Source organism: Prionailurus bengalensis, chromosome C2 (genome assembly GCF_016509475.1).
Source record: "Prionailurus bengalensis isolate Pbe53 chromosome C2, Fcat_Pben_1.1_paternal_pri, whole genome shotgun sequence".
Lineage (NCBI taxonomy): Eukaryota > Metazoa > Chordata > Mammalia > Carnivora > Felidae > Prionailurus > Prionailurus bengalensis.
In genome coordinates, this window is record NC_057350.1 from 71,904,385 (window position 1) to 71,917,744 (window position 13,360).

Here is a 13,360-nt window from a genome sequence, read left to right on the forward strand (position 1 = left end):
GCTTTGTAGTAATATCTTGAAATCTGAGATTGGATACTTCCAGTTTTGTTCTTTTTGAAGATTGCTTTGTTTATTTTCTTTTGGGTCTTTTGGGATTCCCTACAAATTTTAGGATTATTTGTTCTAGTTCTGTGAAGAATGCTGTTGGTATTTTGCTAGGGATTGCATTAAATTTGTAGATTTCTTTGGGTAGTATGGACATTTTAACAATATTAATTCTTCTAATCCATGAGCATAGTATATCTTTCCATTTGTTTTCTCTTCAATTTCTTTCATCAGTGTTTTATAGTTTTCAAAATACAGGTTTTTCACCTACTTGGTTAAGTTTACTCCCAGGTATTTCATTATTTTTGGTGCATTTGTAAATAGGATTTTCTTAATTTTCTGCTACTTCATTATCAGTGTGTAGAAATGCAGCAAATTTCTCCACATTAATTTTGTATCCTGCAATCTTCCTGAATTCACTGATCACTTCTAGTAGTTTTTTGGTGGAATCTTTAGGGTTTTCTATATATAGTATCATGTCATCTGCAAATAGGGAAAATTTTACTCCTTTTTTTTTTTTTTTACCAATTTGGATGCCTTTTATTTCCTTTTCTTGTCTGATTGCTGTGGCTAGGACTTCCAGACCTATGTTGAATAAAAGTGGTGAGAGTACACATCCTTGTCTTGTTCCCGATCTTAGGGGAAAAGCTCTGTTTTTCACCACTGAGTATGATGTTCATTGTGGGGTTTTCATATGTGGCATTTATTATGTTGAGGTATGTCCCCTCTAAACCTGCTTTGTTGAGGGTTTTTATCATGAATAGATGTTGTATTTTGTCCAATGCTTTTTCTGCATCTGTTGAAATGATTATGTCATTGTTTATCCTTTCTCTTGTTAATGTGATATATCACATTGGTTGATTTGTGAATATTGAACCACCCTTGTATCCCAACAGTAAATCCCATTTGATTGTGCTGAATGATTTTTTAAATACGTTGTTGGATTTGGTTTGTTAATATTTTGTTGAGGATTTTTGCATCTATGTTCATCAGAGATATTGGTCTTCTCCTTTTTTTTTTTTTTTTTTGGTAGTGTCTGTGTCTTATTTTGGTATCAAGGTAATCCTGGCCCCTTGAGTGTCGCTTCTAATTGTGACTTGGCAAGCTTAAGACTGTGCTGGCATTTAGCAAAACTTTTTCCTTGAATATCCTTATTTGAGTTGCTTAAGCAATTTCTGTTCCTCTTTCAAGGAATCAAGTCAAAATCACCCCAAAGGAAAATAGGTAGGACTTTATTCTGAGGTTGGCTTAACTGTTGATGAAAAGGATTCAGGTAGCAATGGATTATACTGTCCCTTGCCACTTAGGCCTGGTGCTTCCTTGGCACAGGGTGAGATGCTTAGAAAGACTTGCTTTTAATTTATGGTGATTAAGGGAGAGCACTCTGTGTACTTGGAGAAGTGGCTCTGCAAAAGGCTACTTTGAATCTAATATACATCAAAGGCCTTGCTTTTGCCTAGATAAAGGTTACATGTGAATTCAAGGTGATATCATTCAAATAACTATTACTGAACAGGTTTAACACAAGAAAGATTGACCTTACTTACTGAAAATGTGGTTAAAGAATACAGAGGCATATTCGATTTTTCATGATGATCTGTTGACTTGCATATAAGATTCAGGTATGAATAGATTAATGCAACTACTGTGGGGGAGCTCTATTTGAATATAGCATTTCAATTCTCTGGAAGTGATAACTGCATTATTAGGGTAAAGGATTCTAAAAAGGTAAAGACAATAAATAGGCTAGCCGTGTAAATAAAATTTTTTTAAGGTTTACTTTTCTTGTGCATGAGCTTATACCAAATATAAATGGTTTGGTATAATTTAGAATAAGAGCCACACTCTTCTGTAGCTTTGGTATCTTAGGGATGCTACATTGTGAGGAAAGAAAGGTCTTTAGCTTTGTTCAGTAGAAGTTGGTAGTAGATCTGAATGCTTAGGTTTCTAGGATTTCAGTGCTCATGATTTTGGAATCAAAGCCTCAGGGTGATAGGGTACTTGGTGTCTGATTTCAGAATTTATCATGATTTTCCTTGACAGTTATACTTGTAAGATGGAGAATAAATCAGAACATAGGTATGTAAAGTTACTTGAGGAAGCAAACTGCTCTCAGGCCTGCAAGATTTAATTGTAACCTGTTGGAATGTGAAAACTGTGTCAGTCTGAACAGGCCAGATTAACCCTAAGGAAGCATAGAAGATGAAGAGTCACTGAAGCAAAAGTTGGCAGTCAGTTGGCCTCTGTGATGGCAGTTTCTCACAGTATGGCATTTTAATGACCATTTAAGTCCTCTATACATCTTAGTTATCTTGAGATCTCTCTCAGGACTGGCATGGAAATAAAACAGGACAATGGCCAACAGGTACATGAAGAGGTGCTCAGTGTCACTAATTATCAGTGAAATGCAAATTAAAACTGCAGTGAGATAGGACCTCACAACTGTTAGGACTGTCATCAAAAAGATGAGAGAAAACAAATGTTATTAGTGAGAAGGTAGAGAAAAAGGAATCCTTGTGGACTGTTGGTGGGAATATAGTGGTGTGGCCACTGTAGAAAACAGTATGGAGATTCCTCAAAAATTAAAAATAGAAATACTATGTGATCTGGCAGTTTTTGTTCTGGGTATATATCCAAAGGAAACAAAAACAGGATGCTGAAGAGATATCTGTACCGCCGTGTTCATTGCAGCATTATTTATAATAGCCAAGGCATGGAAACAACCTTAGTATCCATTGATAGATGAACGGATAGAGAAAATGTGATACACACACGCGCGCGCGCGTACACACACACACACACACACACACACACACACGCAGGAATATTAGCCCTAAAAAGGGAAATCCTGCCATTTTTGACAACATGGATGGACCTTGAGAGCATTATGTTAAGTGAAATAAGTCAGACAGACAAATATTGTATAATCTCACTTATATGTGGATTCTAAAAAAAGCCAAACTCCTAAAAATAGAGAGCAGATTGATTGGTGGTTGCTAGAGATGGGGGATGAGGGAAATGGGTATACTTCCAGTAATCAGATAAATAAATTCTGGGGATATAATGACAGCATGGATGACTACAGTTAACAAGACTTATAGTATATTTGAAAGTTGCTAAGAGAGTAGATCTAAATGTTCTCATCTCAAGAAAAAAAATTGTAACTATGTGATGTGATGAATGTTAACTAAGCTTAATGTGGTAATCATTTTGTAGTTTATACATATATCAAATCATTACGTTACACACTCCAAGCTAATATAATGTTATATGTCAATTATACCTCAATAAAATTGGGGAAGAAAGAAATGGAACAAATGAGTTTGGTGACTCAAATGTTTAAATGGTGTAAGGTTAAGAAAGCCTGATGTCTCCCAGTTTGAATACATTCTTGGTCTTAAGGCCTTGAGAGCAGAAGACCAAGTTGAGATTCATCTAGCTTTCTCTTTTTAGATGACACTCTTATACTGGATCTAGCTTCATTCATTATATTTTATTTGTCTTTACTCATCCACTTTTAAAAATGACTCAGAAAATGCACATAAGAAGTTAGTTTTCAGTACTGATAGAATTAGTAAGGATTCCAAATCAGGACCCTTCTGCCCCGATAGGCATTTAAACGATGTGAAATAGTTATGGTGAAAATTCCCTGAAAAAAATTATTATTCTCATGACTGTTCTTGACAAGTATAAAGAGTAGTATTCTAATGAGAAATGGAAGGGCAAGGTAAAGTGTGCAGTATGACACTTGGGGGCCTAAGAGGAGGAGTTTGGCATTTCATCTCTTCATGTTTTTTTTATCCAGTTTGATTCAGTGCATCCAACTTTTTTCATTCAATTGAAGTTGGTTTTGAGTTTTTATTGGGGTGGAAACTGTTGAGAAAATGCTGGGGATTTCAGAGGAACCTTGAAGACCATTTAGGGCAGCAATTTTCAAACTTTTCCTCCTCAGTACTTCAAATGGTCCAGAAGAATAAGCCAAAAGTTGACTGATTTGGGGGCATGTCCCAAAGTGGCTCAGTGCAAACAGAACCTTTTTGTCTTGATTTTAGCTTAAAAAACTATGGGGGGGGGTGGGAGGCAGAAATCATGGACAATTTACATTCTTAATCATAATATTTGTGTATACATATGTGTACTTAGTGCATGGAAATACAGTGAATAAAAAGTCTTTTTTGACTTTTTTGTTCTAAAAAAGATTTCTGGTTTTGATCACATCCCCTCATCTCTTTATACACTGCTTATGTCCTGTCATTTCCAGAAATGGATCTTGATGGGTCTCAGTCTTAGAAACAGAGGGTTATAGGCTACTTATGTGAGAATTGAATGAGATAAAAAATGAAGATCACCTTACAAAACATAACATGCCTCATTAAGAGTGAGGGTTTTTGTTTTTGTTTTTTTAATCTTAAGTGTTCTTTACAACTTAACCTCTCTGATTTGGGTCTTAGGCCCAAGTAAAAATTAATAGAGGAAAAAATATTAGGATTTGGGCTGGAGGCCTCTTGGCTTAGACTTTCTTTGACATGTTTAGGATCAGATACAACAGAGTTAACTAACCTTTGGTATAATTGATGCCCTTGCAGGAGGGAGCACTGGCAGTTGCTGGGTAATTTGAAGACTACTGTGGAGGGTTTGGTGTCAGCCAACAGCCCCAACGTCTGGTCCAAGTATGGTGGCCTGGAGCGGCTTTGTAGGGACATGCAGAGCATCCTCTATCATGGGCTTATCCACGACCAGGTGTGTAGACCTCTTCTTTTTTGCCAGGATGGCTGCATCATTTGCTGAAAAGAAACAGTTGCATTAAGTTGTTGACAGGGAGAAGATGAAGGCTTCTAGTCTGTGAGCTCTTGAAGGTGGGACTGTGGTATGATGATGAGAAGGAAGAGGATAAGGACAATGATGATGAATCCCTAGGATTTTTCTCTTAGGAGCACCCTAGGACACATCAATTACAGAATATTGTCTTTTTTAGAATACTCTCTGAGCATCATTTATAGATAACTGGTTGATTCTTATGAATGGTAGTTTTAGTTATAGCTTAATTTTTTTAATATAAACTTTATTGATGTTGAATTTCTTTTCTGTAATATCCTCAAACACTAATAAACTTTGAGTATTAATAAAGAGTAGAATATAATAATACGTAATGTTTTTTGCTTTATCTTTTGCATTTACTTCATTCGCAGTGTTTTAAATAAGGTTTGGATCTGAATAAAATTGTCAAGTGAGGCATTGGCTCTAGTATCCTCCTACTTAAAAAATCAGACATCACAGGGGTGCCTTGGTGGCTCAGTTGGTTAAGTGTCTGACTTCGGCTCAGGTCATGATCTCACGGTTTGTGGGTATGAGCCCCGCATCGGACTCTGCTGACAGCTCGGAGCCTGGAGCCTGCTTCAGATTCTGTGTCTCCCCTCTTTCTGCTCCTCTCCAGCTCATGCTGTCTTTCTGTCTCTCTCAAAAATATAAATAAAATTAAAAAAAATTTTTTTTAAATCAGACCTCACAAATATGTGCATAGGCTTGTGTTCCTAAACAACTCCTCCGTATCCCATATCAGAGTCTAGTATTCTTCCCCGGAACTCTTTCCCTAGAGCTAAGCTTGTCTTTCTCTTTTCTAATCAGAATTTATTCTCAAGCAGTCACATTGAAAAAAAGCTAACAAACTAATTGGTGTTAAGGTATTTATAGTTGATAGGATTTAATATGCTACCCTTCCTTCTAAAAATATATGTGTATTATCTCTGAACAGTATCTTCAAACTAATGTTCCTGTTTGACATTTTCAGAATTCAGTGGAGAAGTTGGCTTAGGTTAGATTTTCTTTATTCAGAGTAAGTTCTGAAAGTGAGGCTCTCTGAAAGTGTTTCTTAATGGTTATTGTTATTTAAACACCATTCTAGACATTTGGAGGCAACATTGTATGGTAGCCTGACAAAAGTCTTTGGAATCAGATAGAACCTGGATTGAAATCTAGACTCATTTCTCAGGTCCTTGGGGAAAAAATGACATAGTAGTTACAATTATAGACTCTTGAGTCAGACTGTTCATATTTTAATCTCGGCTTCAGAACTATGTGGTATTGGGTAAGTTATTTCTTTGTGCCTCTGTTTCCTCATTTGTAAAATGAGGTAACACTGATACCTACCTCATTGAATTATTGTGAGAATTAAATGAGATAATATACATGAAAAGCTTTAAAAAACGTAAGCTGACAGTTGATCTTAACTGTTAGGTAATAATTTTTTTGAGGCTTGCTTTTCTCATCTATAAAAATGAGAATAGGGGCGCCTGGGTGGCGTAGTCGGTTAGGCGTCCGACTTCAGCCAGGTCACGATCTCGCGGTCCGGGAGTTTGAGCCCCGCGTCAGGCTCTGGGCTGATGGCTCGGAGCCTGGAGCCTGTTTCCGATTCTGTGTCTCCCTCTCTCTCTGCCCCTCCCCCATTCATGCTCTGTCTCTCTCTGTTCCAAAAATAAATAAACGTTGAAAAAAAAAATTAAAAAAAAAAATGAGAATAATGTTATTTATATCATGTTTGATGGAAAGATTAAGTGAAATAGCATACAAATTTACCTAGTGCAGTTTGTGGCACATACAAAATTAAAGAAACATTTATTAATTATTTCCTAAGTTTCAAGTTACATGTAGTCCTATAAAAAATAGTTATGAAGACTGGAATTTATAAAACAAATAACCCACTGCAATCTGGCTTTTGCCCTTACAACTGGTGATCTTGCTACTGAAGTTTAAGTAAAATGATGTCCATGTTACCAGATCCATGAGCATTTCTTCCCTTTTGAACGCTGTCTTATGTTCTTCGTTGTTGACCATCATCACACCATGACTTGTATAGCATTATTATCTTCTAATGTCGTAGAGTCCTTCTGCTACCCCTGTGACCATTCCTTCTTACTTTCTTTCCCTGGAATCTCTTCTTTTTGGGTTTTAGTTTTTAATGGGATTCTGTCCTATGTCCTTATCTCTTTTTACTCTGTACGTTTACCTGAAACAGCTTCATCCACTTGCATTGTGTTAACTATCACCTTTGTACTAAAGACCCCTAGCTCAGACACCTCTCCTGAACTCCAGATCCATAAGACAAGCTGTCTGCTATACATTATCATCTGGCTCTTTGTCCTGTAGGCTAAGCACAGCATGACCCAAAACAAACTTATTTTCCTCATGAGATTGCCCTTTCTCCTATTTTTAACACTGATTTGTGGCATTGCTAGCCACTCAGGTCTCCCAAGCCAGAAACTTGGGAATCATGCCACATGTTTTACAAAAACTCAATACAAGTTTCCCAGGCTGATGACCAAAATAACTACTAGATCAGTGGCACTTGGTGAGTGGTTAAGTACTTGCATCTTGGTAGCAAAAAGGTTCTCTCCTTGGTTCTATTACTAATTTTACATTGTCATCTAGAGTAATCACTTTACCATATTACAAGATGGTTTTACCATCTGTGCCAGAAAAAGAAAATGTCTTTTTTCTTAGAAAATGATTTCATGAAGTGGTAAAGTCAATGGAATTCCAAATGAAGGATGCTTGGTAAATGCAAACCAATAATAACATATCTTGTTACAGTTATTAATAAGTGATATCTGTGAGAGCATATGGTCATCGAAATGAAAAATATTAAAGTATATGGTCATCTGCAAAATAGCAGTAGTGTTAATTAGTGAAAGCAAACCAGGCAAATCTGTCATACACACACTTTTCAACTATAGGCTCTAATGGAAAGAATCAAAACCAAAAGATCAATACCAATTTCACTGCTGCTTTGTTCTGCCTTGTGAAGACCTAACAATTAATGTCTGTGTCAAGGACTTATTTTTCCCTTTCATTTCCTCCCTAAAGATTAAGGCTTTCAAAGCTTTCTGGCTGCTGCGTCATCAGGAAGCTATTCTGGGTGTTGTGCCCTTGGAGAGGGGGAAGGGATACAGTGATTCATGCTGGTCATATCTATTCTGTGCTTTTAAAGGATGTGTTATGGAATGTGAACTTTATTTTTTTAAATCACTCAGGGCCTTTGGAAAGCTATGATATCATGACCATATTCTTAGAGGTATCTCATTTTCCCTAACAGCCTGCATCTGGGCTACCTTTTAGTTTTTCCATAACGCAAGGCATATTTGATCATTTCTTTTCTACTGCTTAGAAATGTGGAGACACTCAGTCTCTAAGATTCCTCAGCTGAATAGGAGAAGTAAAAAGATCCCCCTCTTTTCCACCACCAAGAAGAAACCTTTTCTTGGCAATATAGGCAGCCCAATTTAAAAAATAACAATAATAACAGAAAAGACTTCTCTGTGTATTTTTTTTCTGAATATATAAGTAATATATGTTTTTAATTTGTTGAAAATTTGGAAAATACCAAAAAAGAATTTGGAGAAAGTAAACATCACCCTCAATACCAACTAATAACAATCACTCTTTAACATTTTGATAGATCTTATTTTTTTCTATGCATTTGTGTGCTTTTAAAAATATTAAGATCGTACTATATATGTCATTCTGTAACTTGCTTTAAAATATTTAATTTTTAAAATAAACAATACATTTATATGCTTAACACAAGAAGCATAAAACTGTATTCAGTGAAACATCTTCTTTCCTTTCAATCCTTTAGGTAACTTTTGTTTACCAGTTTATTTCTAAAGAATTTTTATGTTTGTAAGAGAAAATACGAATAATTTTCTTTGCTATACCTCCTGATTTTTCACACAAATAAAAGCATGCTATAATTACTATTCTGCATCTTGGCTTTTCCTTGATAGGTCTTGTAATTCATTCCAAGTCATCATATAAAGTGCTTTTTCTTTTTTACAGCTGTAATTTTATAATATTCCATTGTGTGTATGTACCATAATTTATTTAACCAGTCCCCTGATAATGGGCTTTTAGATTACTTCCAATCATTTGCAGTTAGTAACAGTGCTACAGCAAATAACCTTGTGTATAGGTCATTTTGCCCTTTACCGTAGGATATTCCTAGAAGTAGAATTTTTAGGCCAAAGGGTATGTACATTTCAATTTTGATAGGTATTGCTAAATTGTTCTCCAGGAAGTTATGTCACCAATGATGTAGAAGAGTATTTATTTCTCCATACCCATGCCAATATAGGGTGTTATTAAACTGTAAACTATCACCAGTATGATAGGTAAAAAGTTATATTCCTCTTATTAAGAAAAATGTTTATGAGAACCATTATTGTTCCGTGAACTCTTTCCTATTCCCTCCCTCCCCCCACCCCGTTTTCCTTAGATTCTTTTCCTATGGATTTGTAGGAGTTCCTTATTCATTAATGGAATTAATCCTTTGTCTGTAATGTGAGTTACAAATATTTTTTTCCTAGTTTGTCTTTTGCCATTTCATATGGTGGCTTTTTACTATACAGAAATATCTGATTTTTAGTAAGTCAGATTAATCATTTCTCTCAGGGCTTCTGGGCTCTGTATGATGCTCTGAAAGGGCTTCCCACTGTACCATTATTAAAAATGTTTCTCGATGGTTTCTTCTGTTAATGGCTTAATTTTTTACATTTAAACCATTTCATCTGTAATTTATTTTGAATATACTTAATCCTCTTGGCACACAGATCTATTTCTGGTTATTTATTATGGTCTGTTGTTCTATTTGTCTACCATCACCGCTCAATTTTAATTATTGTAGCTTTTCATTATGATAGGAATTGTCCTTCACTTGTACAGTATGTTTTGTTGGTTGTTGATCTTCCCCCCAATATTCAAATATTTGTCATTTTGTTTATTATTCTTATTTTTTAAATATAATTTATTGTCAAATTGGCTAACATACAGTGTATAAAGTGTGCTCTTGGTTTTTGGGGTAGATTCCCGTGGTTCATCACTTACATACAACACCCAGTGCTCATCTTTTGTCATTTTATTTACCCCTTAACCACTACATCAATTTTTGGATAAGGACAGGAAAAGCCTTCTTATACAATGTGATCTGGATCATTAGATGATTGATTAAGTGAGGGCAATTGAACAGTCACTCAAACATTTTATGTTATGTTATGTTATGTTATGTTATGTTATGTTATGTTATGTTATGTTATAACATCTAAATTTATATTTATTCAACAGTCCTTGGATATAGGACCAAAACCTTTTCTGGGAGCATGGATCCACTGATGGAATTTCATATCATCTTTCCTGAATAAATTGCACTCATAATACATGAAACAGGGCTTCCAGTTTTAATTTCTTTCTGCTAGACTAGCAATTTAAAGATCCTATAATATGAGTATAAAACTTTCTACATTTTTAGGGGTTTTTTTCTCTTTAACTTTGAAAGTTGTCTTGCCTCTATGTAATTTGACATCAAGTTTTTATTGAAGTTTTTGTTTGGACATAAATTTTCAGCTCCTCGGGTAAATACCAAGTAGTATGATTGCTGGATCATATGGTAAGAGTATGTTTAGGTTTGTAAGAAACTATCAAACTATCTTCCAAAGTAGCTGTACCATTTTGCGTTGTCACCAGCAATAAATGAGAGTTCCTTTTGTTCCATATCCTCACTAGCATTTAATGTTGGCATTGTTCTGGATTTGGGCTGTTCTAATATAGGTGTATGGTGGTATAGTGTTGTTTTAATTTACATCTCCCTAATGACATATAATGTGGTATGTCTTTTCATGTGCTTATTTGTCCTCTGTATATCTTCTTTGGTGAGGTGTCTGTTAAAGCCTTTGGCCCATTTTTAAAATCAGATTGTTTAATTTTTTTCTTTTTTCTTTCTTAAATGTTTATTTTTGAGAGAGACAGAGTGCAAGTGGGGGAGGGGAGAGAGAAAGAGAGAGAATTTGAAACAGGCTCCAGGCTCTGAGCTGTCAGCACAGAGCCCAGTGCAGAACTCAAACTTGGGAACGCTGAGATCATGACCTAGGCCGAAGTCAAACACTTAACCGACTGAGCCACCCAGTTGCCCCAGATTGTTTTCTTATTGTTGTGTCTTAAGAATTCTTCATATATTTTGGATAACATTTCTTTATCAGATGGGCCATTGCAAATATTTTCTCCCAGTTTGTCGTCTCTCTTCTCATTCTCTTGACATTGTTGGTCTAGAGCAGAAGTTTTTAATTTTAGTGAAATCCAGCTTATCAGTTCTTTGTTTCATGGATCATACTTTTGGTTTTGTAGCAAAAAGTCATCACCATACCCAGCGACATCTAGGTTTTCTCCTGTGTTACCTTCTAGGAGACTTATAGTTTTGCATTTTACATTTATATCTATGATTCATTTTAACTTAAGTTTTGTGACAGGTGTGAGGTCTGTATCTAGATTCATTTTTTTTTCATGTGAATGTCCAGTGTTTTAGCACCATGTTGAAAAGACTGTCATTGCTCTATTGTATTGCCTTTGCTCCCTCGTCAAAGATTAGTTTATTCTATCTATGTGCATCTGTCTCTGAGCTCTCTATTCTGTTTCACTGATCTATTTGTCTTTTTTTTTTTTTTTTTTGCCAATACTCCACTACCTTGATTACTGTGCCTTTATTGTAAGTCTTGAAGTCAGATAGTGTCAGTCATTTTTGAAGAAAAACTTTGCTCTTGTCTTTCAAAACTGTTTTAGCTATTCTGGGTCTTCTGCTTCTCCATATAAACTTTATTATTATTATTTTTTAATGCTTATGTGTTTATTTTGAGAGTGAAAAAGAGAAAGCACAAGTGGGGGAGAGGCAGAGAGAGAGGGAGACAGAGAGAATCCCAAGCAGGCTCCTCATTGTCGTCGCAGAGCCCAAATGGGGCTTGATCTCATGGTTCGTGAGATCACAGCCAGAGCTGAAATCCGGAGTTGGAGGCTTAACCAACTGAGCCACCCCAGGTGCCCCCTCCATATAAACTTTAGAATCAGTCTGTTGGTATCCACAAAATGACTTGCTGGAATTTTGATTGGATTGCATTGAATCTATAGCTCTAGTTGGAAAGAACTGACATTTGACAGTATTGTCTTAATATCCATTAACATGGATTATCTCTGTATTTACTTAGTTCTTTGCTGTTTTTCATCGGTGTTTTGAGGTTTTCTTCCTATAGATCTTGTACATATTTCATTTTGGGGAGTGCTAGAGTAAATGGTAATATGTTTTTAATTTCAAATTCCACTTTTCATTGCTGATGTATAGGAAAGTGGTTGACTTTTGATATTAGCCTTGCATCCTGTGACCTTGCTATAATTACCTACTAGTTCTAGGAACTTTTTTGGTTAATTATTTAGAATTTTCTACTTAGATGATCATGTTATCTTGAACAAAAACAGTTTTATTTCTTCCTTCCAAATATGTATACTTTTTATCTCCTTTTTTTTTTTTTTCTTAGTGCACTAGCTAGGACTTTAATAAGATGTCAAAAGTAGTGGGGAGAGGGGACATCCTTGCTTTGTTTCTGATCTTAGTGGGAAAGCTATGAGCTTCTCACCATTAAGTATGATGATACCTGTAGGTTTTTGTAGATATTCTTTTATCAATTTGAGGAAGTTACCTTCGATTCCTAGTTTACTGAGAGTTTTTATTATGAATGAGTGTTGGATTTTGTCAAATGCTTTTTCTGCATCTATTGATGTGATCATGTGATTTTTCTTATTTGGCTGTTGATGTGATGGATTCCAGTCTTGATTTTGGAATGTTAAACCAGCCTTGCATACCTGGGGTAAATCTTACTTTGTTATAGTGTATAATTCTTTCTATACAGTGTTGGATTTGATTTGCTAATATTTTGTTGAGGACTTTTGCATCTGTATTCATGGGAGGTATTGGTGCATAGTTTTCTTGTGATTTTTTTTTTTTCTGGTTTTGGAAAATTAGGGTAATTCTGGCCTTGTAGAATGATTTGGGGAAGTATTTTCTTCTGCTTCCATCTTCTTATAGGCATTATAAGGAATTGGTATAATTAAATGTTTAGTAGAACTCACCAGTGAACCCATCTAGGCCTGGTGCTTCCGGTTTTGGAAGGTTATTAATTGTTGATTCCATTTTTTTTGGTAGATATAGGCCTACTCAAATTATCTAGTTCTTCTTGGTGAGATTTGGCAGATCATGTCTTTCAAGGAATTGATCCATTTCATCTAGGTTATCATGCCACTGAGCATAGAGTTGTTTATAGTATTCCTTTGTAATGTCCACGAGATCTGTAGTGTTGTCCCCAATTTTATTTCTGAGTTAGCCTAGAGTTTTGCCTAAAACAAGGAAACCAAGTTTAGATGCTATTCACATAGATATGACATAACCAGGGAATGCGCTGGATTTGATATCCCACTATTGACCACCCTGGCCACTCAGTGTCCACTA

At 35.6% G+C, this 13,360-nt stretch overlaps 1 protein-coding gene across 10 annotated transcripts in view; it reads left to right on the top strand.

Moving 5' to 3' along the window:
- The window catches only part of RUBCN (rubicon autophagy regulator), a 58,246-nt gene that overhangs the window by 12,616 nt on the left and 32,270 nt on the right, over window positions 1-13,360 (top strand). For all 10 annotated transcript variants that reach the window (XM_043594405.1, XM_043594409.1, XM_043594406.1 and 7 more), the window contains exon 2: window positions 4,632-4,785. In XM_043594405.1, coding sequence (XP_043450340.1) covers window positions 4,632-4,785 — 154 coding nt within the window. The remainder of the gene's footprint in view (window positions 1-4,631; window positions 4,786-13,360) is intronic.